The 20,623-nt window shown below is 49.3% G+C and overlaps 8 protein-coding genes across 8 annotated transcripts; 3 read left to right on the top strand and 5 right to left on the bottom strand.

Annotated features, from left to right (window-relative positions):
• Nucleotides 1-99: 99 nt before the first annotated feature.
• VPS30_2 (Vacuolar protein-sorting-associated protein 30) lies at nucleotides 100-3,542 on the bottom strand. Its single transcript, XM_066121752.1, has 2 exons — nucleotides 3,271-3,542; nucleotides 100-3,212 (listed from the first exon to the last, which is right to left on the bottom strand). The coding sequence occupies exons 1-2, from the start codon at nucleotides 3,353-3,355 to the stop codon at nucleotides 1,831-1,833; spliced, it is 1,467 nt and encodes a 488-aa protein (XP_065973369.1). The 5' UTR covers nucleotides 3,356-3,542; the 3' UTR covers nucleotides 100-1,830.
• A 283-nt stretch (nucleotides 3,543-3,825) lies between these two features.
• J3458_019895 (uncharacterized protein) lies at nucleotides 3,826-8,634 on the top strand. Its single transcript, XM_066121751.1, has one exon. It carries the CDS (start codon nucleotides 3,957-3,959, stop codon nucleotides 8,502-8,504), a length of 4,548 nt encoding a protein of 1,515 aa, XP_065973368.1. The 5' UTR covers nucleotides 3,826-3,956; the 3' UTR covers nucleotides 8,505-8,634.
• CKA1_3 (Casein kinase II subunit alpha) lies at nucleotides 7,927-10,900 on the bottom strand. Its single transcript, XM_007815434.2, has 6 exons — nucleotides 10,672-10,900; nucleotides 10,562-10,603; nucleotides 10,308-10,486; nucleotides 9,998-10,192; nucleotides 9,463-9,882; nucleotides 7,927-9,387 (listed from the first exon to the last, which is right to left on the bottom strand). The coding sequence occupies exons 1-6, from the start codon at nucleotides 10,742-10,744 to the stop codon at nucleotides 9,271-9,273; spliced, it is 1,026 nt and encodes a 341-aa protein (XP_007813625.2). The 5' UTR covers nucleotides 10,745-10,900; the 3' UTR covers nucleotides 7,927-9,270.
• A 720-nt stretch (nucleotides 10,901-11,620) lies between these two features.
• Nucleotides 11,621-12,192, bottom strand: J3458_019893 (uncharacterized protein; the record flags this gene model as incomplete). Its single annotated transcript, XM_066121750.1, has 2 exons — nucleotides 11,621-12,076; nucleotides 12,127-12,192. 2 exons carry the CDS (start codon nucleotides 12,190-12,192, stop codon nucleotides 11,621-11,623), a joined length of 522 nt encoding a protein of 173 aa, XP_065973367.1.
• A 329-nt stretch (nucleotides 12,193-12,521) lies between these two features.
• J3458_019892 (uncharacterized protein) lies at nucleotides 12,522-13,145 on the bottom strand (the record flags this gene model as incomplete). Its single annotated transcript, XM_066121749.1, has 3 exons — nucleotides 12,522-12,577; nucleotides 12,630-12,753; nucleotides 12,813-13,145. 3 exons carry the CDS (start codon nucleotides 13,143-13,145, stop codon nucleotides 12,522-12,524), a joined length of 513 nt encoding a protein of 170 aa, XP_065973366.1.
• Nucleotides 13,146-13,484: 339 nt separating this feature from the next.
• Nucleotides 13,485-16,224, top strand: J3458_019891 (uncharacterized protein). The gene is made up of 2 exons (XM_066121748.1): nucleotides 13,485-14,336; nucleotides 14,419-16,224. The coding sequence occupies exons 1-2, from the start codon at nucleotides 13,760-13,762 to the stop codon at nucleotides 15,258-15,260; spliced, it is 1,419 nt and encodes a 472-aa protein (XP_065973365.1). The 5' UTR covers nucleotides 13,485-13,759; the 3' UTR covers nucleotides 15,261-16,224.
• On the bottom strand, nucleotides 15,680-19,184 carry J3458_019890 (uncharacterized protein; the record flags this gene model as incomplete). The annotated part of the gene is made up of 2 exons (XM_066121747.1): nucleotides 15,680-15,718; nucleotides 15,771-19,184. The coding sequence occupies 2 exons, from the start codon at nucleotides 19,182-19,184 to the stop codon at nucleotides 15,680-15,682; spliced, it is 3,453 nt and encodes a 1,150-aa protein (XP_065973364.1).
• Nucleotides 19,185-19,964: 780 nt separating this feature from the next.
• On the top strand, nucleotides 19,965-20,279 carry J3458_019889 (uncharacterized protein; the record flags this gene model as incomplete). The annotated part of the gene is made up of 1 exon (XM_007815430.2): nucleotides 19,965-20,279. One exon carries the CDS (start codon nucleotides 19,965-19,967, stop codon nucleotides 20,277-20,279), a length of 315 nt encoding a protein of 104 aa, XP_007813621.2.
• Nucleotides 20,280-20,623: the final 344 nt, after the last annotated feature.

The raw sequence follows: 20,623 nt of genomic DNA, 5'->3' as shown, positions 1-20,623 counted from the left end.
AAGGCATCCAGTCAGTAGAGTGGTCAGATCTCCAACTTGCAGCACCGTCTTCGTAATCGTCGCATGCATCGGGCTACACATGAGTATCACAGAGTGTCTCCTGGAAGCAATGCAGCCGAGCCAGCCGAGCAGCTGAGCCATTGGTATGACATATGACGCCAGCAAGTCTGGGATATTGACGAAGCAGCATCCATATTGTATTTCTTTGGGCTTCACGTACCGTTGAAGCCATGTAGAAGTGATCTTTTCTGCTCATTGCAATTTTTATGCTGAAACGAAGATCGCTAGAGATTGAAAAGAATGTGTGGCAGATAAGATCTCGTTGAATTAGTGTTACGTTAATTAATGATCAAAGTTACCTCATGGCGGTGAAAGTCTTACTCATACTGCCGTGAAGGCTGCCATCATTTTTCACCATCGTCATGTATGCTTCCGACAGGCGGACGAGTGGGATGGAATTTCGGATGATATGTAATTCACAGTGCCTTTCTCCGTGTCGATGATATAAAAGCAGTTGTTCTCTCCACTCCCCCGACACACCTCTCATCTCATTTTCTTTAAATCTAGCCGGCTCATCACCATGACAAAAATGCATGGGGTCGGACATCAAGATTTGCGTCCCTCAAGGCTGTATGTGCTGGAGGTGAATTGGGACGGATTGGAGGCAGTGAGTGCTTGGATTATGACCCTTGAGACAGTTCATCGGTTCATCTGCCTAGTAAAGAACAAAATTATACTCAATGTACCGCACCGCAGTCTCAAAATCAGGAGGTAATCTTGCACCAGGTGGAGGAATAGCAAGCCTGGAGGACCCGGAGAGACTGATGATGGGCACTGACTTCAAGGTGACTATCCATGGGCGAGGACAGCAGATGGCGCGGATGAAGGGGGTGCCCTCTTCTCCCATCCGGTTCGGGAACACGCTATTTGAATGGCAGGTAACCAATACAGTGGTTGGCTTGGCAATAGACAGACTGATTTGAGAGATATTCTCAAAGGGGGTAGCTCGCAGCGGCGGTCGCAGGCAGGTAGCTAGTGACAGCCTTTAGTCATCCAGAATCGTCGGGCTCTAATCTGAGTGGGAAATAGGGATGCTGAGCGGGGAAGCGATAAACGTCTAGGCGGGCTAAAGAGGGTTTGGCATCTTGAGATACTTGGTCTCGGAGTGCAAACCAGGTCATGTAACCTTTCTCATAATATGTTTGGTAAACATCGTCTCCTGGCCGAAGCGCGTCATCCTCCATCAGATTATTTTGGCCTGCGTATAGTGCCGTCGTTGTTTCGTTTCGTCACGGTTTGCAGGAATAGGGCTGACTCATAATAGTCAATATCTGTAACAACTGGAGTTACTCGATTGTGGAACCACGTCCACGACCTACACCAACCGAAACTCGAAACTCTGTCGTGGGCTTTCCTCGCTGGCTGTCAAAGTGTCTGACGATAATACAATGTGTTGACTCCGAATGTGAAAGATGCTGAGTGAGGAGTGGATGTAACCTGAGGCCCTTTGAATTCTATTGATGTGTAGGAACTGTTGTGTAGCCACTGGTTGCGAGAGTTGGTAGGTTGTTAGCAAAAGCGCCCATTCTCATGCTGTAGTTCCGCACCATCATCAACGCTAATTGATCTGTCCCTGAACGGACGGCTGCCTATCAACGACTCTAAATCACGGTCGCCTGATTACTTTTAGACCTGTTTCCTTCAATGACCAGCCATAGTCAAACATCGTGGAGCTCGATGCAAGGATACCTGGGCGGACGATACCGCCGTACAGGGAGCCAAGTTCCTTATTTGTTAGTCTGCGCATACGACAGGCATGTCAAGTCTTGCTCATGAGGCTGTGCTTCTGGCTGTTGACGCAACATTGCTGGCGTGTGCGAGGAGAAACTTGCAACATGTGAGAGTAAGCTTGCAAGCCTTTGTCCAACCATCGTCTTGCGCGATTCCCAGCTTGATGCTCACTTCTCCAATCTTATCACCCTCAATTTTGTACGGGAGGGACAGGGCATTTAGTGACTGCTGAGTCTGCCGTTGTACGTGTGCGCCCAACTGCCTCACCAACTCGAGAAATGCAACCATGGCATTATCAAATTTGCGGTGCATGAATGTAAGACCTAATGGCATGTCTCCGGAGCTGTATAGCTCTAAGACGTGCTTCTTTGGAGGTGCTTGCATAGGTCGAGAGCCAAGGCGACTCGAAGATGGGCTAGGAACGTCGTATCGAATGATCTTGGACGTGCTTCCCATCGGTTGCGGATCGTATCCGTGGAATTTGTAGTCAAGCTTCTCAGCTACGGTAACGAGTAGCAGCAGGGCGTGACCCCAGGCTGCGTTGATCTCCGGCCAGTCCACGGGCTTATTGGACAGCCTTCCAAGTCTTAGCCCGTTTATGGTAGCAAAACTTCCATCATGGCTGATGCAAAACGTGTCGTTATAAACATTTGACCGCTGAAGCTTTTCAAGGAGCTGGGAGTCGTGGCTGTATTTGGCGTTAATGCTGTCTCGCTCTGAATGGAAGTCAGACATCTTCGCAGCGAAGGCGTTCCGTCCCCTCCAAAAGATCTCCTCCTCTTTATCTAGCTGGCGGGATTCTTCTTCAAGGGCTAATATCTCTTCGTCGAGAGCATCCTTTTCCTTTTCCAGCCGTCGTAACTCATCCATGGCAGCGGCTCTATCCTTTTCGGCCTTTTGGAGCCGCTCCTGACGAGCCTTTATCTCATCCGCACTGGGGCGTTCAGTCTTTACTTGCCTGAGGTGCCGTACATATGCATCACGCTCCTTAGATGAAGCCTCCAGCTTGCTTTGCAATCCATCAATTAACAAATCTGTACATTCGACGCAAACGGGGTGGTCGATATCGGATCTTGCGGAAAGAATTTCAAACAGTCTATTGATTCTATCCATATCGTCACCTCGTGAGGACTGTTGGCTGGTGGAAATCGACTCTTGCGTGGAGCTTGGCCTTCTGGCCGGCGCCGGGGCAGCTGCCGGTAACTCCTTGACGGGCGGTTGTGGATGGCCAACTTGAGACTCGGTCAAGTAGATAAATGACATAGTTGAGTCCCGTGGGTGGCCGCCATGATATCTTTTGAAGGTCGGCTGGCCCGAATTTTGCGACACCCGATCGTAAAGAGACCTTCTGGTTTGTTCTTGGGATTGCAATAGAGAAGGAGGATGATCTGCTTGGCGCTTCGCAGATTGTTGCGCTGTTGCTGCTGGAGGGCAATAGACGGTCAGCACTCTGCTGAGTGAAGGACAGGCTAACCTTACATATAAGCAGATCGTAAGCGGCTGGATTGAGGCCCTCGAGGGACCCGTCCAGCTTTAGTGGCTGCCGACACTTTTGGCAGAACATGACGGTGGAAGGCGAGAGGCTACAAGACCGCGACGAGCTTGTGACGGTGAGGACTCGAAAGAGATGCTATGTAAGTACTGTGATTTAACACTGGTCTTTCAAAATAACGCGCTGAAACGATGGGACGAACGCCGAAGACCAGAAGATGCTGTATGGTAGCAAATCTTGAGATGAATATCGACGTCAGGTGCATGGTGCCTCAACAAATAATACAGTGGGCTGGGATCGGCGCCCCACAGGTGTAGCCTTGGAGGTGTTCTGGTAGGCGATGTTGGTGGCGTCACTGGGTCGACTGGGGAGGTCTATCCGTGGCTGACATGGAAGGGAAGGTACAAAGTACGGAGTACCTGCCTAGCTGTTGCTCTGGAGCTCTCGCTTGCCACTTAACGCGCGCCATCCGACTCCACGACGCGTTGAACCAAGACTGGATTCGACGCAAGATTGATTTCTTGGCTAAGAGGCCAGACCCTCTTCACTCAACGCTGACATCGCCAATCTGCACTCTCATAGCGGGAGGTTTGATCATTCTTCTGTGCTCCAATTCTGGACATTGGCACTCTGACCACACACCACATGGGTTGCACAATCACTACAGCGTGCCATGATGGAACCCCCGGTCAAGCGGCGGCGACTGGGCGAGCATCCTCAGTTATGGGATGACGACGCGGATGGAGATGATGAGGAATGGGAGGAGTATGATGAAGACGATGACAAGGATAATGGAGAGGCGGCTCCAGAGCAACGGGAAGGCTCCGTTGAGCAGGATGACGGCTACCAGCTTGCTATTGAAAAAGCTTATGCCGACAATCGATTTCGAGCTACCATGGTCCATATTTTTGGAAAATATGGTCGCGACTTCGAGGGGATTGGCGATGAGATTGACCTGTCCACCGGAGAAATCGTTGTCAATAACGGGCACATTGAAAACATGCGCAATGAGGTCGATGTGGGAGATGTTCCTAGAAGCCACAACGGAGACACTGACGACGACGACCACCACCACCACCACCACGAGGAGGAGGAGGAGGAGGAGGAGGAGGATTATGATAATGATGATGATGGAATTTTACTAGAGGATCTTCCAGACGACGAGAGCGGCCAATATTACTCCCGTAAACAAGGAGCTTGTGACTCCTTGGAGGACGACGACGCGAGCCAATGTTGGACGAGCGATGCTGACGATGCCGAACCCACACCAGGCAATATGCAGCTCCAAAGGTTGCAGCAGTCATTCAGCCCGGATTCTGTCGACGCAATACCTGGATACAACCCAAAAAATAATGGGGGCTCAGGCCTGATGTCGGGACTTTATGGCGGCGGAGGTTTGCGGTATGCCTCAGCTTTGGGCGAGTTCGGAGCATCACCCCTTGCTCTGGGGCCGTGGGACATGTTACCTCAAGCGCAGGAACGATATGAATTTCCCAAACAGGATGGTTCCAGTTCGATTTGGGCTCCTGATTACCGCTTTAACGACAACGAACCTGACCAGCGTCCCTCCGTGAGAGCACGATTAGGCCCGTCAAGGATGAGACCGAAAGCTAAAAAGCCTAAGGCTCTCTCCCTCCCATGGGTTGGAAATGGGGAAGTAGTACCTGGAGGATCACATAAACGACCGGGAGATGTGCCTGAACAACACTACCATAACTCTTCAAACAGGAAGCAAATGATGCCTTTGGGGAACCTATCTTGGGTCGAGACCATGGAGGAAAGTGATACAATTGATGACGCCGTATTCTCAGCAGAAGAAGTACCCATGTCTTCGGACACAGGAGATACGACCGACGATGTGCCACAGCCGAAGCCGAATACTGCGTCAGAACCAACACTGAGAATTATACCTGATTCCCAGGATTCGTATGCTTCTCTAGGCAATCAACCCACACAATCCAGTGCCAAATCAAAACCACCACAGCCTCATGAGCCCAAACATCGAGATTTCAACTCCGCCTGTGTGCTCTCAGATGATGAATCACCCTTGTATTCGTCACTATTGGGATCGAGTAGTACCACTGATCCCACGAAATCCGCCAGGGCACTTTCAAACGCGAGTGCTGTCCCGGCCTCTGATGTTAATGCTGACGGGACAGTAGTTAAACGGGGGCGAGGAAGACCTAGGAAATATCCTCCTGGCTATCGGCCTCCTCGAACCTATCAAAGGAAACCCAAAGCCCCCTTACCAGAACTACCTGGCTTGACAAGACCTCTTACTGTGCCAACAATGTCGAATATGTCATTTGTGCCCACAATGACAACTGCACCAACGATACAGCCAACGACACAGCCAATTATGCAGCAGACGGTACAGCCAACGATACAGCCAAATATGCAGCCAAAAACACAACAAATTCGAACGGAAACGGTTCCAGGTGTGAAAAGAAAGAGAGGTCGGCCTAGAAAATACCCTCTTCCCGGGACCATGCCTCAGCAGACTCCGAAGAGTCCCACTGAGAAGCAATCTCAACAACCGGCCAGCCAGGGGCCTTTTCCTCACACCTTTCAGCCTGGATTTCAGCAGCAAGGGTTTCAATATCCATTTAACCCCCTGTTCCAGCAACCTCTGTTTCAGTTTCCTCAGCAAACGGCTTACCAGCCATGGCATTCTTTGCAGCAGTCATATATTCAGCATCCTATCTTCCAATTTCAGCAACAAATCGCCCAGCAGCCGATGCAACAGCTCTGGCAACAACCTATGGTACCATACCGCTCAGCTCAATCACAGTCACCATCTCAACCGGTAAAGAAAAAACGAGGACGACCGAGAAAATACCCTGTCAAGTTTGACTCTGTGTACCCTGGCTATGTAATGAACCGGAAAAGAAGTGCCTCTAAGAAAATTTATGAAGGGTTGCCATCGCACCAACAACTACCCGGTCTGCAAAATAGCATGACTGCTCTTCTAAGTGGACAGTCAGGCCGTATGATGATATCCGAGGACGCATGGTATGGTGTTGCCCGGCAGCTGGCACAAGACATCGCCTGTCTTCAAGGGGGTTCACTTTTCAGCAGCCAGTTTCAAGCTGGGCCCTCGTCCTCTATCAAGAAAACTTCTCAGTCATCGTCAAAGAAGGCTGGGCAGCCTGAACCTGGCTCCTCTACATCCCCGGAAGCTGACGACGAACCGGTACGTATCACGGAATTATCAGAATTTAGTGACATTGAAGTTACGTCAACAGCACAGCACAGCTCTCACATCGAGCATGGCGTCCCTATCCAAGATGAAAGGGTAGTGACTGATCAAGAATTTGTCAACTTACCTTCAATTGACCGGAACGTGCTTGATCCAGCATTAGGGGAGCGTCCCCCGGCTGAATTCGATATGTTTGGCAATGCATCACTTGAGCCGCCCCCATTTGGCTCCGATATGATTGATCCAGCTTTAATCGACCCTGCTTTAACTGGGGAAGCATCTACGGGTCTTTCTACAGCAGAGTCAGGCACGACTGAGCCTGCTCGGACTTCGATGGAGCCAGACACATTTGATCCAGCTTGTATAGATCCGGCTTTGTTGATAGAAGATTCGGATTCACCGATGGAAGACGATGACGGAGGATTCGTTGTAATGCAGTCGCCGCCCCGGAGCGTGACAGGGGGTGCCCAGCCAACCCCTTCACCACCGAGTCCGCCACCCAGCATCAGGAAGTCATCACCGTGGAAAGGAAAAGACCGGTGCACCCCATCTCCAGCGCCAGAACATAATGTCGATAGTCACACTCCAACCTCTCTCGAGTCTGCCAAGGCTAGCACCCCTGTACGACACGAGCTAGACAACTTTGATCTCCCATCGTCGCCAGAGCCTTTCAATCCTCGAATTACAGTACGAGACGCACCAGAGAAAGAGCCCATTTCGAAACCGGAAAAGGCTATTGATCAACCCCCTTCTATTGTCATACAAGGTGGTTCCGATTTCGATGGCTCCCATGAGAACAGTGGCCAAGCCTGTGCAGCGGCAACAGAATACCCGGCAGAGATACCTCTCACAGGAACAGTCGACACGTCAATAAAACTGGTTGCCAAAGAACAAGAGTCATTAGCGAGTAATGAGGAGCCTCTTGATTCGGCAGCTACATCCGTTGAAGTTGTACCCAAAATAGTGGACTCTTGCCAGCGGCTGGACAATAAGTCCGAAAAGTCTGAACAACCTGTTCTCCAGCCACCACAACGAACGGAAAGATACGAAGATGGCCAAGTTCAGACTCTAGCACACGCAAATCCATCACCAAAGAAAATCACTACGCCTCGGACGCCAGAGCCACCTAAGGCGGTTGAAATTACAAATCAAACTCCAGCAAAATTTTCTGAGAGGCGCTCTCCTAAGGTACCCAGATCTGCAGAGAGATGCACTCCTATTTTTCTGGAGTCTCCCATATTTGTAAAGTCACCTACTCGAAGCCCTCCAAAGACTCAAAGCCCTTTGAAGAGGCAACACACGATAGAAAGGCGAACGATGGGAGAGCTCAAGAAAGCCATATTGCAACCGCGGCAAAGGGCCCCGCCTCCGAAACAAGCACAGAAGCCAATGCTAAAGCTGGTCGAGCTGGAAAGCGGTCGATCATCTATAACTACCAAGTCAAGGACGAAATTACCGGATGTTCCTTTGGGCAATCCTTCAAAAATATCCAGGATAGGCCGATCGCCTGTGTCGGAGCCAACCATGTCAAAGTCTAGTGTGTCGAATTCAGCAGAGTGCAAAATATTATTGTCTCAGGGCAAGGCCTCAACAGCTATGAAAAAGCCGAATTCAAGACGTTCACTTTTGTCGTTAGTTTCAGGTGAAGGCAACAATCAAGACATAGACGACGAGGTTGACGAGCTGGGTAATTCGGTTAAGTCCAAATCATCGTCTTCGACCAAGTCGAACTCAATTCTCCCGACGAACGTCTCGCAAGACAAAAAATTGAAATCGACCGCAGAGGCCAGACAAACACAACAGAATTCTTTGAGGGAGAAGTCTCAGAAAGACCAGCAGCCTCAGGGGGAGAAACTTCCTAAAGATAAGGATAAGGGAAAAGAAAAGGAGAACGGTAAGAAGAAGAAACGACGTAACGTAGATGGGTCGCGCTCAAAGTCTGGATCAACTTCTGGTCGTGGCAAGGAGTGTGGCGTTGATGGGTATACCTGTAACAGGGATTTTTGTTTTACTTGTCTCTAGCGTTGGGTCTTAAAGGGGCGCAAATGCATAGGAATGGTGTACTGGGAATGGGCAATATAAATTCAAGTTATTATTTTGAGGCAGTACCCAATTAGTCAGTCAATATTATCACAACTAGAATAATACCGGACTGGTGATGTCATTTCCAATGCCATATTATTATGATGTGCTACTGCTATCGAGAAACCAAACGCAAAAAATAAGCCAGGGCTGGCCAAAACGTCCAAAATAGAACGAAGGCAAAATAATAAATAGAAGGGGGAAATCAAAAAGAGAAAAACCATATTTCTTCCCCACCGCTGCGTTATTTCAATTTTTGGCATTTTTTCTTGATTTTTCCCCAGTAACGCCTTTCGACCGCCGGTGCAAGGTGAAATCGAAACCCGTGACTCCTCCGCCTGCCCTGCCGCTTTGGTGTAGATTTCTTCCTTGATGTAATGTCTCTGCTTCTTGTTCTCGCTGCATGTTGTGTATAAATAGCTGGCTATAGGTACTCATATCCGGTTCCTTAGGGAGTGAGACGTCTGGGTCATGTTGTATTTTTAGACTTTAAACACCAGAGCTGGAAAAGCCGAATGTCGTCAAGTGTGTATATATTGACGTCCTGGGTTGGATGACAGACAGAGGAAGAGGGGGAAGATAACGAGATCGAGTTAAAATGCCTCAGCTAGACAAGATGTCGCGGGAACATGAAATTTCAGAAGCTGAGACCCAAGGTAGGTCTTTTTTGTGGTGGTAGCTATGACTGCCGACTTAGGTTGAGGAGTCAAGATTTGTATGTGCCATTAGAACCCGGGTTAGCCAAATTCTGCTTGAAGATTTCGGGATCCCGGACTGGATCAAAGTAAGGGTGGGCTTGAGCCTCCTTTGCGGTGAGCCGTTCCTGCGCCAACCATGGTTAGAATGAATCGCCCATGGCGTGTTTCTTTGCAGGTTGTGCGGACAGAGAGTAACTTACTTGGTGGTCATATCGCAACAGCTTATCGAGGAAGTCGATGGCTTCGTTAGAGACAAAACGCTGGTTCTCGGACGTCACGAAGCTGTGCCAAGGTTTCTTTTGGAACCGGCCGAGGATGTCATCGTACTGTGAATCTAACTCAATCTCGTACTTGTCAAGGTAGTCGAAAAGCTCATCGGTTCCGAGAACCTTGGCAATTTTAACCAGCTGGTCAGAGTTACTATTCCCGTGGAAGAAGGGCTCTTTGCGGAAGATCATGGAGGCGAACATGGCCCCCAGACTCCACATATCAAGGCTATAGTCATACTCCTGGAAGTCGACCAAGAGTTCAGGGCCCTTGAAATAACGTGATGCGACACGCACATTATACTCGGTCCCGGGATGATAGAACTCGGCCAAACCCCAATCAATAAGACGCAACTAGAGGCAAAAACAAGAAAAAAAGGAGCGTTAGCAAATAATCCGCCTCCAATATTCCATCCGCATGGCTATGTTCCCTTCGATTCAGCCGAACGGACAATCCATCAGAACGTACTTTTCTGTTTTCATGATCGATCATAACGTTATGAGGCTTTACGTCTCTGTGCATGATTCCCTTGCTGTGACAAAAGTCCAACGCCTTCAACAATTCGTGAATGTAGAACCGCACATCGAGGTCATTGAACTTGGGATACAGGCTGCGGAAATCGATGTTGTTGACGTACTCGAAAATCAGAGACGGTGTCTTGCTCTACACATACCGAGGGGAAGCAAATCCCATCCTGTCAGCAAGTTTCCACAATTCGCTTTCTGTGACACAAAGTGCTGCATCAAAGGAGGGAAGGAATAAAGCGAAAAGATCTAACCTGCGAGTCTCTAACGACGTCCAACAGAGCCACGACGTTGGGGCCACCAGCCAAGTTCTGCAAAATCTTGATCTCGCGCTTGATCTTCTTCTTCTTGACGGGCTTGAGCACTTTGACGACGCATTTCTGATAGTTGACAACGTTAATGCCCTCGAAGACTTCGGAATATTTGCCGCGGCCTGTTCAGATGGGTGGAAACGAGATTAACAAGACAACAGTGTAACGCGAGACATCAAAAGGAAAGGAGGACGCACCAATCTTTCTCACGACCTCGTAGTTCTCTAGGACTCCCCAGCCTGTATCTCTCGCATGTCAGCGTTTGAAAGAAGGGCTTTGTAAAACAACGAAGAGCATGTCGACCCACTGATGTTAACACTGTCGTAGTCCCAGTAGCTGCGGGGCATATTCTGGTTGACATCTGCGTAGACACGCGCCATGGTGCCTGTGCGCGACGTGTCGCACGAGTTGCGACGCTGGCGATGTACGAGGATGAGGCGGCGAGGGTTGTGTGAAATAGATGCCCAGCGCAAGACCTCGATGTCGACGTGGTCCGGTGGTTTGGCCTGCGTTCCCGTTTCGACGGCCGCGAGATGGGTGGTGGTTCGTGGTTCGTGGTGGAGGGCAAAACCAACCAAGGTGGGATGGTCCCCAGCGGGTTCCAGCAGCCGTGGGCCCACTTTCCACTGCCATTCATCGCTTGATTGGCCAGTGCGCCTGCTCTTGCACCAAGCGACAGCCGCCGCAAACAATCGATTTGGTCTCGGTCGCGTGGTCTACTACAAAAACACCAACTTATTCACATGGCTCAGAACGTAGAAAGTTGTCATTATCATTTATCATCTCTTCATGATTCATACATCCCTGATTATACAGCGGAGTATGCTATGGACTTGCTGCTCCTATAAAGATGAAGCCTATAATCCTCTATCTGCAGACCCTTAATGAGGGCATCGACACGCCGTTCCAATTATAGATTTATCGACAGCGATTGTTGTTCGAACCCGCCTTCACCTAGTAGTTTCTAATAACCATTAGTCTTAAGGTAGATTCCATTAAGTTTGTGTAGTAACGCAGTTGAAGGATACTAGCCCTCAGAGAGAAGATTAAATTGCTCGTCATGTCTTGATTTGTACAGCCATCTTCATTTGAACAAGCGTCCAAGTAAATCATCTGCCTGCAATCTAGATCTGCCTAAGGATGACGATACAATGATTTTCATCATATTGTATTAGGCACAAAAAAAAAAATTAAAAAAATGGTCATTCGCGTACCTTGGCATTAGACACTCGTTTATTGTAGGTAGGGCCGTTGCCTTAATCGTAGTCCAAAGAATCCAGTCCAGAATCCACAACGTCCCATGTGCGTTTTCTCAAGTCGGGTTTAGGATCGTCTTGCTTTTCACTCCTTGCCTTCTTCTTCTTTTTCTTGCTGCTGCGTGTTGCAAGGTTAACCGCGTTGTTGCGTTCCATTGAAGTCAGTTGACTTCGTCCTGTCATGCTGCCAATTGACTTTGATGATTTGGCGTGTTCCTGTTGACGTTCAAGGTGTCTCAACTCTGAATGTCGGAATATCTCAATCTGTTCATCCGTGAGAGTGCGCTTCACTCCGTCTTCGTAGTAGCCAAGGCCATCGTCAACCTCGCCGTTCCAATCCTCCCCTGTATGAGATTCGTATGTCTCTTGCTTTTCTGTGGCATTTAAAAAAACAGAGCCAAAATTGGCTACGGCATCAGCAGAAAAGTGGCTCTCATGGAACTCGAACAATTCATTCTACAATCGTCAGCGACTCCAGCACGCCCACCAGCTCAGTGTGTACTCACATGCGAAAGTCGCAAGCTCCCGACCAGGTCTTGCCAATTGCTGGTTCCTGCTTCCGCCATTCTCATGTGCAAAATGGATGCCGCTATGAATATACAAGCCGACCGCAACGGGCGGGAGAAATGGCAACGATGCCTAGCCTTGACTCTCGGTACGGCATCTGCTATTTACATTCTCCGTAGTCCAAGGGAAGGATTTCAAAGATATGTAGCGATAGCTGCCTGGAAAATTCGATGAGTCCTGTGGTGTCGCGAGAAAACAAGGTGCAGTAGCAATGGATCAAGGTTCAAACGGGACGCTTCCAAAAAAAAAAGGGTCACCGACCGTGGCGTCCATATGACCAGACGGTCAAGTGGGGCAAGAACAAGGTGTGCCAAACTACTACTTTTGAAAGCACTCAGGTGGACTTGAGCAGGGCGAGGGCACTCTCAAATGCGCGGACTACTTCCTCATCTTGACTCCAAGGTTAGTTGGTTTAGAAGCGTATTGGCATGTGAAGACTCACAGTGCTTTTGTTTCTGGGCCATTTTTTCTTCGACCAAGTTCACAAATCGCTGTCTGGTACGTAGCCTCTTCACAGCACGGTCATCATCGTGCGCTGAAGCCGCAGATGCCCATACTCGAAAGTACTGCGACCCAGTATCAACAAACCATTGCATGGTGGAATTATCAATCATTGAGCACCTACCTTGGCAAGAGCTTCAGCTTCTTTGAGAATCTCATTTTCTTCCTCTTCGGCTTCTTGTAATGCCTTTTCATATCGTGACTCAAAATAATCCCAGTCAAAAGGGGGCACGTCCGCCGGAGGTGGACTTGGAGAAGACGTGCTGCTGTAGTGATGACTTTCCCGCGCCTCTGGTGGGCTATCCTGAGGTTGAGCCGGAGGCTGGGCCTGCGGTCCCATGTCTGATATAGTTACTGTATCGTCGCCACCAGCCTGCTCATCTCCGTCTTCAAAAGGAGATGATTCGCCTGACTCATCGGCTGGAGACCCTGGTGGTGAAGGTGGTGGTGGTGACATGGCGATGGTGAAGGGCGACACTCGGAAAATTCTAGGCACAATTCAAGAGCGACGATGATGCAAAGCGGTTGGCCTTGGATGAACCAAGCGAATCCACTGCAAAGAAAGATGGACGTGCTAAAGCCGTGAGCAGGCAAGGTCCGACACAATCAAAGCGATCTTTTGACCGCGTCGCGTGCCGTCATTTGATGGTAAGGTTCGAGGCTTGCGCAGTGCATTAGTGGTGTGCCTCAAAGACTACAGCACGGCTGTGATTGGCTGGTAGTAATCACTCTCGCTAGCAAAACATCTTGTCAATGCTCTGGAAAGAGCGACCAAACTCCCCGCTGCACCACCACAGCAGGACACTAGGTCGTGCCTGTCTTGTGGCGTCATCCGGTACTTGACCGGCACACTATGCTTTTGTCCTTCGCTTCTCATCCCGTGAACCGCTTCAAGTGAAGATTCCAGTCGTCCGTTTAGCAGCTCATGAGCATCGCGCGCGCGCAAGTTGGCAAACTCTCCACCTTTTGTTCATTCAGCACTTCGTCAGCCCTTTCCAAATGCAGCCATTATCTAGTACGTGACAGCCTCTCTCACAGCAGGTGGCGGGAGACGAAGACTACTACTTCAGTATGGAGTGCCATATCTGTCATCGGGGTCATGATGCCCAAAAGCTACCATTTCTCTGCGCAGTCGATGCTCGCAACAGCTTGTATGAGCTTCGCGTAAATGGTCTGCAAGCCCTTTTGGAGAACGAAAGTCTCCAAGGGCAGGTCAATGAATTCTATGCCAACTCGAGCAAGAACAGCCACAGCGACATCGAGCAGTCTACGGCAATGCAGCGCCTAGAGGAAGATCGGACAGATCACATCCTCGCTTCAGCCAACAAATTAAAGGAAGAGATACAGGCAGCCAGAGAAGAAATTCGAACGCGAAAGGCCGCGTTGGCTCGCAGAAGGTCCGACTTGGCATCCGTTTCAAACGGCTTGGCCGAACGTCGAGTAATGCAGCAACAAGAGTTGGATAAATCGACCCAAGTGGCCAGGTTTCGATGGGCTCAGAGAGCTGAAGCCACTGCCAACACTCGGGCGTTTCTTTGTACTCAAGCCATCAGACTATACGGACTCAAGAGAACGAAGAAGTCGGGGTCTGGTCGATACGAATACCAGCTTGGCAGAGTGCCTATTATTGATTTGACTTCTATGGATAGTATGTGCAATTTATCATGTCTTCTGATGGAGCCCTGAAGCCTTGCCCGACCAAGAGGAAGGACTTGACTGACATTTTGCAGCCTACGCTCCAGAGGTTATATCCACCTCTCTTGCTCATGTAGCTCATATTTTGATGCTTGTGTGCCACTATCTTTCTATGAGGCTGCCGGCTGAAATAACGCTTCCACATCGAGATTACCCTCGGCCGACCATTTTTAATCTTAACAACTCATATCAGCATGCTCACGTCTCATTCCCCAGTTTCTCGGGGACATCTTTACAATCTCACCCTCGAGAAACGGACTCCCAACGGGTTCCGAGACCAAGGCCACTGTTTGTCGACAAGTCGTTAACACAGCTCCTAAAGGAGGATCCATCAACTTATTCTTTTTTTCTCGAAGGCGTCACTCTCTTAGCGTACAACATAGCTTGGCTATGCTACTGCCAAGGTGTGTCTGTGGGTGATTCGAGCAACTTCGACGACATTTGCAACATGGGACGTAATCTATACAGCTTCCTTATGAGTGCCCAGGCGCATGATTTTAATCCTATTAATGTAAAGGTCCCGGGCTGGGGGCCAAATGGTGAGGAAGTAGAAGAAGAAAGCCAGGGAAATTGGCTTGGTCGATTCTCCCATGGTGGGACATTTTACTTTCTGGGTAATTATGAGGGTACCGATTTGGTTCGAAGTTTCAAGCTGCCAAGTCCGATGAAGCTGGCGGATAAACTGAAGAAGAAGCTTATTGGGGACGCGCCAGCTCCAGACTGGGAAGTTCTAGATGATGATGCCTGGAAAATCGAAGACTTGCCTGGGACTGACCCCAGTGCTGCAAATGCTCGAAATGTTGCGGATAAGTCTCCCGACGTAAAGTCGACTCCTCGCTCTGGGACGAATGGCTGGACCAAGGTTAAGCATAGGTGACGACACACAAGATGCAGAAGCCTCGTATGGATGTAATGAAAGCAGGTGCATCGTTATAGAGTGCCGATAGTGCCGTCTTTATGCATAATGCAACTCTGAGGCCTATTCAATGTCCTCGCGTGTATCAGTCGCGTTCTCACTCTGTTTGTCCGCTGCATACTTAGCTATAACTTCTTTTATTGGAATCACTTTTATCGGTCTACGATGGTCTGTCTTTCCCATACCCTCGGCTGTTTGTGTACTGGTCGAGTACTGTCGATTCAGACTTTTCATTCCGTCAGACGATTTCAACTGTTCATCTCTCTCGATGGAACCTATAGACCGAGTCCCATGCGGCGTTGAAGGGGCCCTTCCTGTCTTGTCGTGGAATAGCCTGGGCGGCCGGCGTTTAGCCTTCATATAAGTATTCTTCACTTTCTCTAGTCTCCCAGTTTCGGAAGGTCCTGAAGATTTGGCTCCTAGAATGGTTGAAGTACTCGGGTCAGCAATTAGTTGGGAAGGCGAACCAACGTGCATAAGATTGCCGGCTGGGGAATTAAGGCCATCTATTCTAAGGTGAGCAGGCGCATCTTGGTCCGGCTCCGATGTATGTGTCGATGCCTGCAATGTGGTAGAGTTAATGACGCTCCCACTGGGAAGCACAGGACGACCCATGACCTCTGGATCGACTAGCTTTCTGTACGCCTTATTCTTTGGCTCTTTTGGCGTATCACTCTCTGTGGAAGATGATTCATCCCCATACTCTTTGGGGACTTGAACGGGATTTTCTCGGCCCTTCTGTTCCGAAGTTGTTTTCCGTACAAGTGAAGAACCCGACGATGCCTGAGAAAATGGCTGCGGCACCTGGTCAGGTTCATCATGGTCCAGACGACGGCTCGTTCGTGGAGCAATAGGAGGTATTTGGCTCTGAGATTCTGCCGCAATGTCGCTAACCTTGCCTCTCTGTGGACAAGGTAATTCCTGATCATCTGTTTCTGTCTCGCCATCCTTGTGTGTCTTATAACACTTCTTTCCTCTTGCATCGTCGCCATGAAACCTAACTTGATTGTCTGGATGGTCCGAGCTATTAGTCGAGGGGCCTGCTTCGACTAACTCGTCATTGCTTACCGAACCATTGGAGAGGCTTTTACAGTTATGTGAGGATATATTTTCCTCGCTCTCGCTTTCTTCCAGTGCGCCTAAGACATTCTGTGTACCAAACTCTGCGTTGTATGCTGCCACCAGTTCTCTTTCCAGCTTTTCGTCTTCTTGGCATTGAATTTCTTCGAAATCGAAGCTGGTCTTCCCATCGACTCTTTCAAACCCCGCTTCATTCGGCCGAGTGGCTGATACCAATGAGATACTGGTGTCAAGGCTATGAAATATCTTCCTTGGCCCCTGACTTTCATGAATTTCGGTATTTTTCACAGCAGACATGATTTCTTTCTCATCACCATTCCCTGAAAAAATATTCTTTTCATCGTTTAAATCGGCAACACGGCTACCTCGACTGACTGTGTCATTCTTGCCCATAACAGCTGCCTCAGCGCTTTCTAGTTTCGCCTGGCTCTTCAGTGGATCAGAATCGGCTATTTCCATGGCCTTCATCAAGTGGCATGAGTCAATTGGGGTCTGCATCTGCTGCGACATCGTGTAGGCAGCGGGTTGTTCATCCGATATTCCAGCTAATGTGACGTGAACCCATCGATCAGCTACCCCGGGTGTTTGCATATCCAGAGTTTCTGGTCCAGAAACATGAACCATTTCGATTTCTTGCTGAGAGTTTGCATCCTCCATATCACCCGTATCCATGGCTAGGTCCTCCATATCATCTATATCCATGGCTATGGTATTTTCATGTGGACACCATTCCTCGCTCCGAAATACATCCGGATGTAGCTCATCAAACATGTCGCAATCTTCCTGAGAGTCAATATTCATTTCATCGCTCTCTTCTTGAAATTCAGGCTCCAGGAAGTCCGCCATGGCTTGGTCCCCATCTTCCTGGGTAATCTGTTCCCACAGTGGGAAGAAAGCTTCATCTTTCTCTTTGTCATTCGAATCAGACCGTGACTTGCTCTGAGATATTATCTCAGTTAGTACTGAAGCATTTATTTTGAAATTGGCATCATCTTCGATTTTTTTGGACACTTCGTTTTCGAATGAGTCGCAACCATCGTCAACAGTAAGTGGTAAATCTTCAGCGGTTGGCTCAGGTTCCGACGTAAAGGGCAGCTGCATCTGTATGGCCATCCGCATTTCCTGTGGCTTTATGATTTCAACTACATCTCTTTCATTCCCGAGCGCAAGGGGCGCAGACCTGAGTGCGAAATCGTTTTCTGCGGTAGGGGATACTGGTTTCTGTGCGGCATATGAGAACTCGTCGGAATCCGTTTGGTGATCTCCAGTGGATACAGGTCCATTTTCGGGAGATCTATAGGTCTCTTCTGAACCGTATCTGGATTTGGAGTAATTTTGCTCGAGTATGGGCTGTTGCTGTTCTGTAGGGTTGGGTGTTAGCTGAGCTTCTGCCGAGGGTAAGATCTGGACATCGTTTGGCAAGCCGTCCAACATGTCGAGATCCATCTCAGAGACACGCCAGTGTTCTTCCGCAGCTGTTCCACGAGCAGCCACAATATCTTCTGTTTGTGTATGCTCGGTTTTCAACGTGATCGGCCCACTTCGCATCTCTTCATCCGTAGTAAGTAATGCTTCAGGGCTGTCTACATGTTCTTTCTTCCCACAACAATCAGCTGTCAGCTCATTTTCCACATCATCATCCACATCAATAAGCGAAAGCTCTAATTCCTCAGAGGCACGCACATATGCTGTCTCTTGTTTCTGGTCGTCTGGAATCTCGGTAGACGACAGAAACTTTGCTCCCTTGTCAACTGAGGTCTCAACAGTCAAACTAGGCGACGATATACCTGAAGCCTTGATACATTCGTTGTTCGGGCCGCATCGCTCTCCCAAGTCGTCCGTCAAGACTCTTCCGCCCGTACTAGGGACTGGTAGGTCGTTCAACTTGGTGCCCGTCTTACGCATCTTCTGAAGCGTCCATTCAAGAAGATGCACAGGATTCGGCTCATCTGTATGGGAATACTCCACAATCAATATATTCGGTGTCTCTCTTTTTCCGTCTGTATCGGCCGCCAGTTGGCCATCGGGTCCAAGTCGCAAACGGTGAACCACAGGTCCTTTGTGACACGCAGCCCGCCTTTGTTTCCTTTTATCCAGGACTTCGGAGTACTTATCCCAGCCCAGATGCGCATTACTTTCCACTCGTGGCAACAGAGTACGACTCTTCCGATCATATTCTGGATTGTCGATATTTGCATCGACTCTGTCTAGGTGTATTTCACGCAACAAGAGGCGGAAGGCATAATCAGAAACTGACTGCGGAGGTGTAGGCTTATAGCACTCGATGACATATTCCGATAGGCCGATGTCGACCTCAATTGCATCGTTGAAATCCTGGGCAGCTTTGGCATGTATGTCTCTCAGAAGGCTTGGGAAATGATATACAGTTCGGCATAAGATTGGCGCAGCGAACCAATACCACAGTTGATACAAATCGGCTGAGGTAAACCAGACTCCAGCTGGTCTGCCCCTAGTCGTGAAACTGAGAGGATCGTGGTCCGTAAGGAGCACAAGCCAAGCAGTCAGACCAACGAAGAAGGGAATGCGAATGTTCAAAAGGCACCGAATATAGGGGTAGTAAAGCAGTATCCATATCGACATGGAGAGTCTCCAAAGCAGCCACGAAAAGCGAATAACAGCAGCAAGTAAAACTTGTAGGAGAAGTGCGCCCAGGCTGAGTTCTTCTTCGCCTGGTAGGTTTCGGCGTGGCAGGGTCTCTGTCGGTTGGTCCATGTAGAGGCTGTTGAGTAGCTGATCAATCCCCATCACCTCGTCGAACATGGAGCTTTCTTCGTTCCACATCATGTCGTATTAGGATATAATGACGAAGATGACGCAAGCGAAGTCAAAGGATAGAATTGTGCGAGATTACCAGGTTCTGGACATTCATTATAGCTTCGGTCTGTGAATGTCGCAAAGTTATCTTCAAGGGGAGAAGAGAAAAATGCGAAGCGGCAGAGGAGAAAGGGGCAGATATTCAAGCAAGAACATATTTCGGTTTGGGATGCCTGGTCAAGGCCAATTGTTGGGAAAACCAGGCATTGGGCCATGATTTCAAGTTCGAGATGAGTTCAGAGTGAATGTAGAGCGTCTGTCTGGCGTTTGCGCAAGTTCTTGGATAACGGGCCGACAAAGGATACACAAATGCAGGGGCGGCAGCAAACAACATGGACAATGAATCATGTATGGTGGTTGTTCTTGGTGTTTGGTAGTGACACTACCAGTACCGGGTAGGGTCATGTGCAGAGCCTGCATAGAGTCAGAGCTGGGTCAGAGCTTTGACTTCTTCTATGTTCCATGGTCACCATGTCCGAGACCTCAATGGCCAAAAACCTCTATCAAAGCATCAACGCCATATGTTCAGGTTATGAAATGTCATGTTCAAATAAGATTAGACGATGCCCTGAGGGGTCGCCAGGTCGGCCTCTCGACCCCAAACACGACTGGTCCCAACCTTGCATCACACCGAGGCAGCTACCCCTGATACCATAGCCATCGATAGCATCAAAAACTCTGCTCTCAAGCTGACAATATCCAGCATCGTCTGCCAAGCACCACACAAGTTTTAATTTAGTCATAGTAGCCATGCTTGCCGCCTCACTGGCATCTATCGATATTATCAGGGTCGAGGCCGGCAAGACTGGGCTCAGGTACTCTTCTGATATTACCACTCTCAACAAAGGGGACGTCGTCGAGTTCCATTTCGGTACCCACGCGCAGTGTTGCCGCCGGCGACCTCAAGAAGCCTTGCACCCCAGTTGCGAGCGAGTTGCGAGCGCAGGATTCTACGCCGACACATCACCTGCGGGAAACGATGTTAGCGGCTGTGAGACAAAGGCGATTCCAGCCCTCAAACCATTGACGGCGAAGACCAAGACGCATATACTTTTCTTAATGTAGTACTGGCCTGTACCCCATCCGGAATCCTTTCCATTACCATCGAAAACACCAACCCTGCGTTTTTCTATTGCGCCGTTGATTCCTACTGCCAGGGTGGTATGACCGGCGTCACTGCGTCAGTAACCAGGATTCTGATATCCTCTATGCGTACAAAAGCACTGCCGAAAACACGAACAATAGTGTCTCTCTACACACTCGGTTTGGCGGCTCAATGGGCTCCAACGTCATTACAAGCGCAGCGGAAAGTTCATCGACGCCTTCTTCGACGGCCTCGAGGCCTGTTTCCACTGAGTCGAAATCTACTTCAACCGAAGTGGTGACTGTTTCCACTGGATCGGAGACGG

Source organism: Metarhizium acridum (assembly GCF_019434415.1).
Source record: "Metarhizium acridum strain ARSEF 324 chromosome Unknown scaffold_568, whole genome shotgun sequence".
NCBI lineage: Eukaryota > Fungi > Ascomycota > Sordariomycetes > Hypocreales > Clavicipitaceae > Metarhizium > Metarhizium acridum.
Note: the sequence above shows the minus strand (reverse complement) of the source record. Positions and strands in the feature narration are given on the sequence as shown.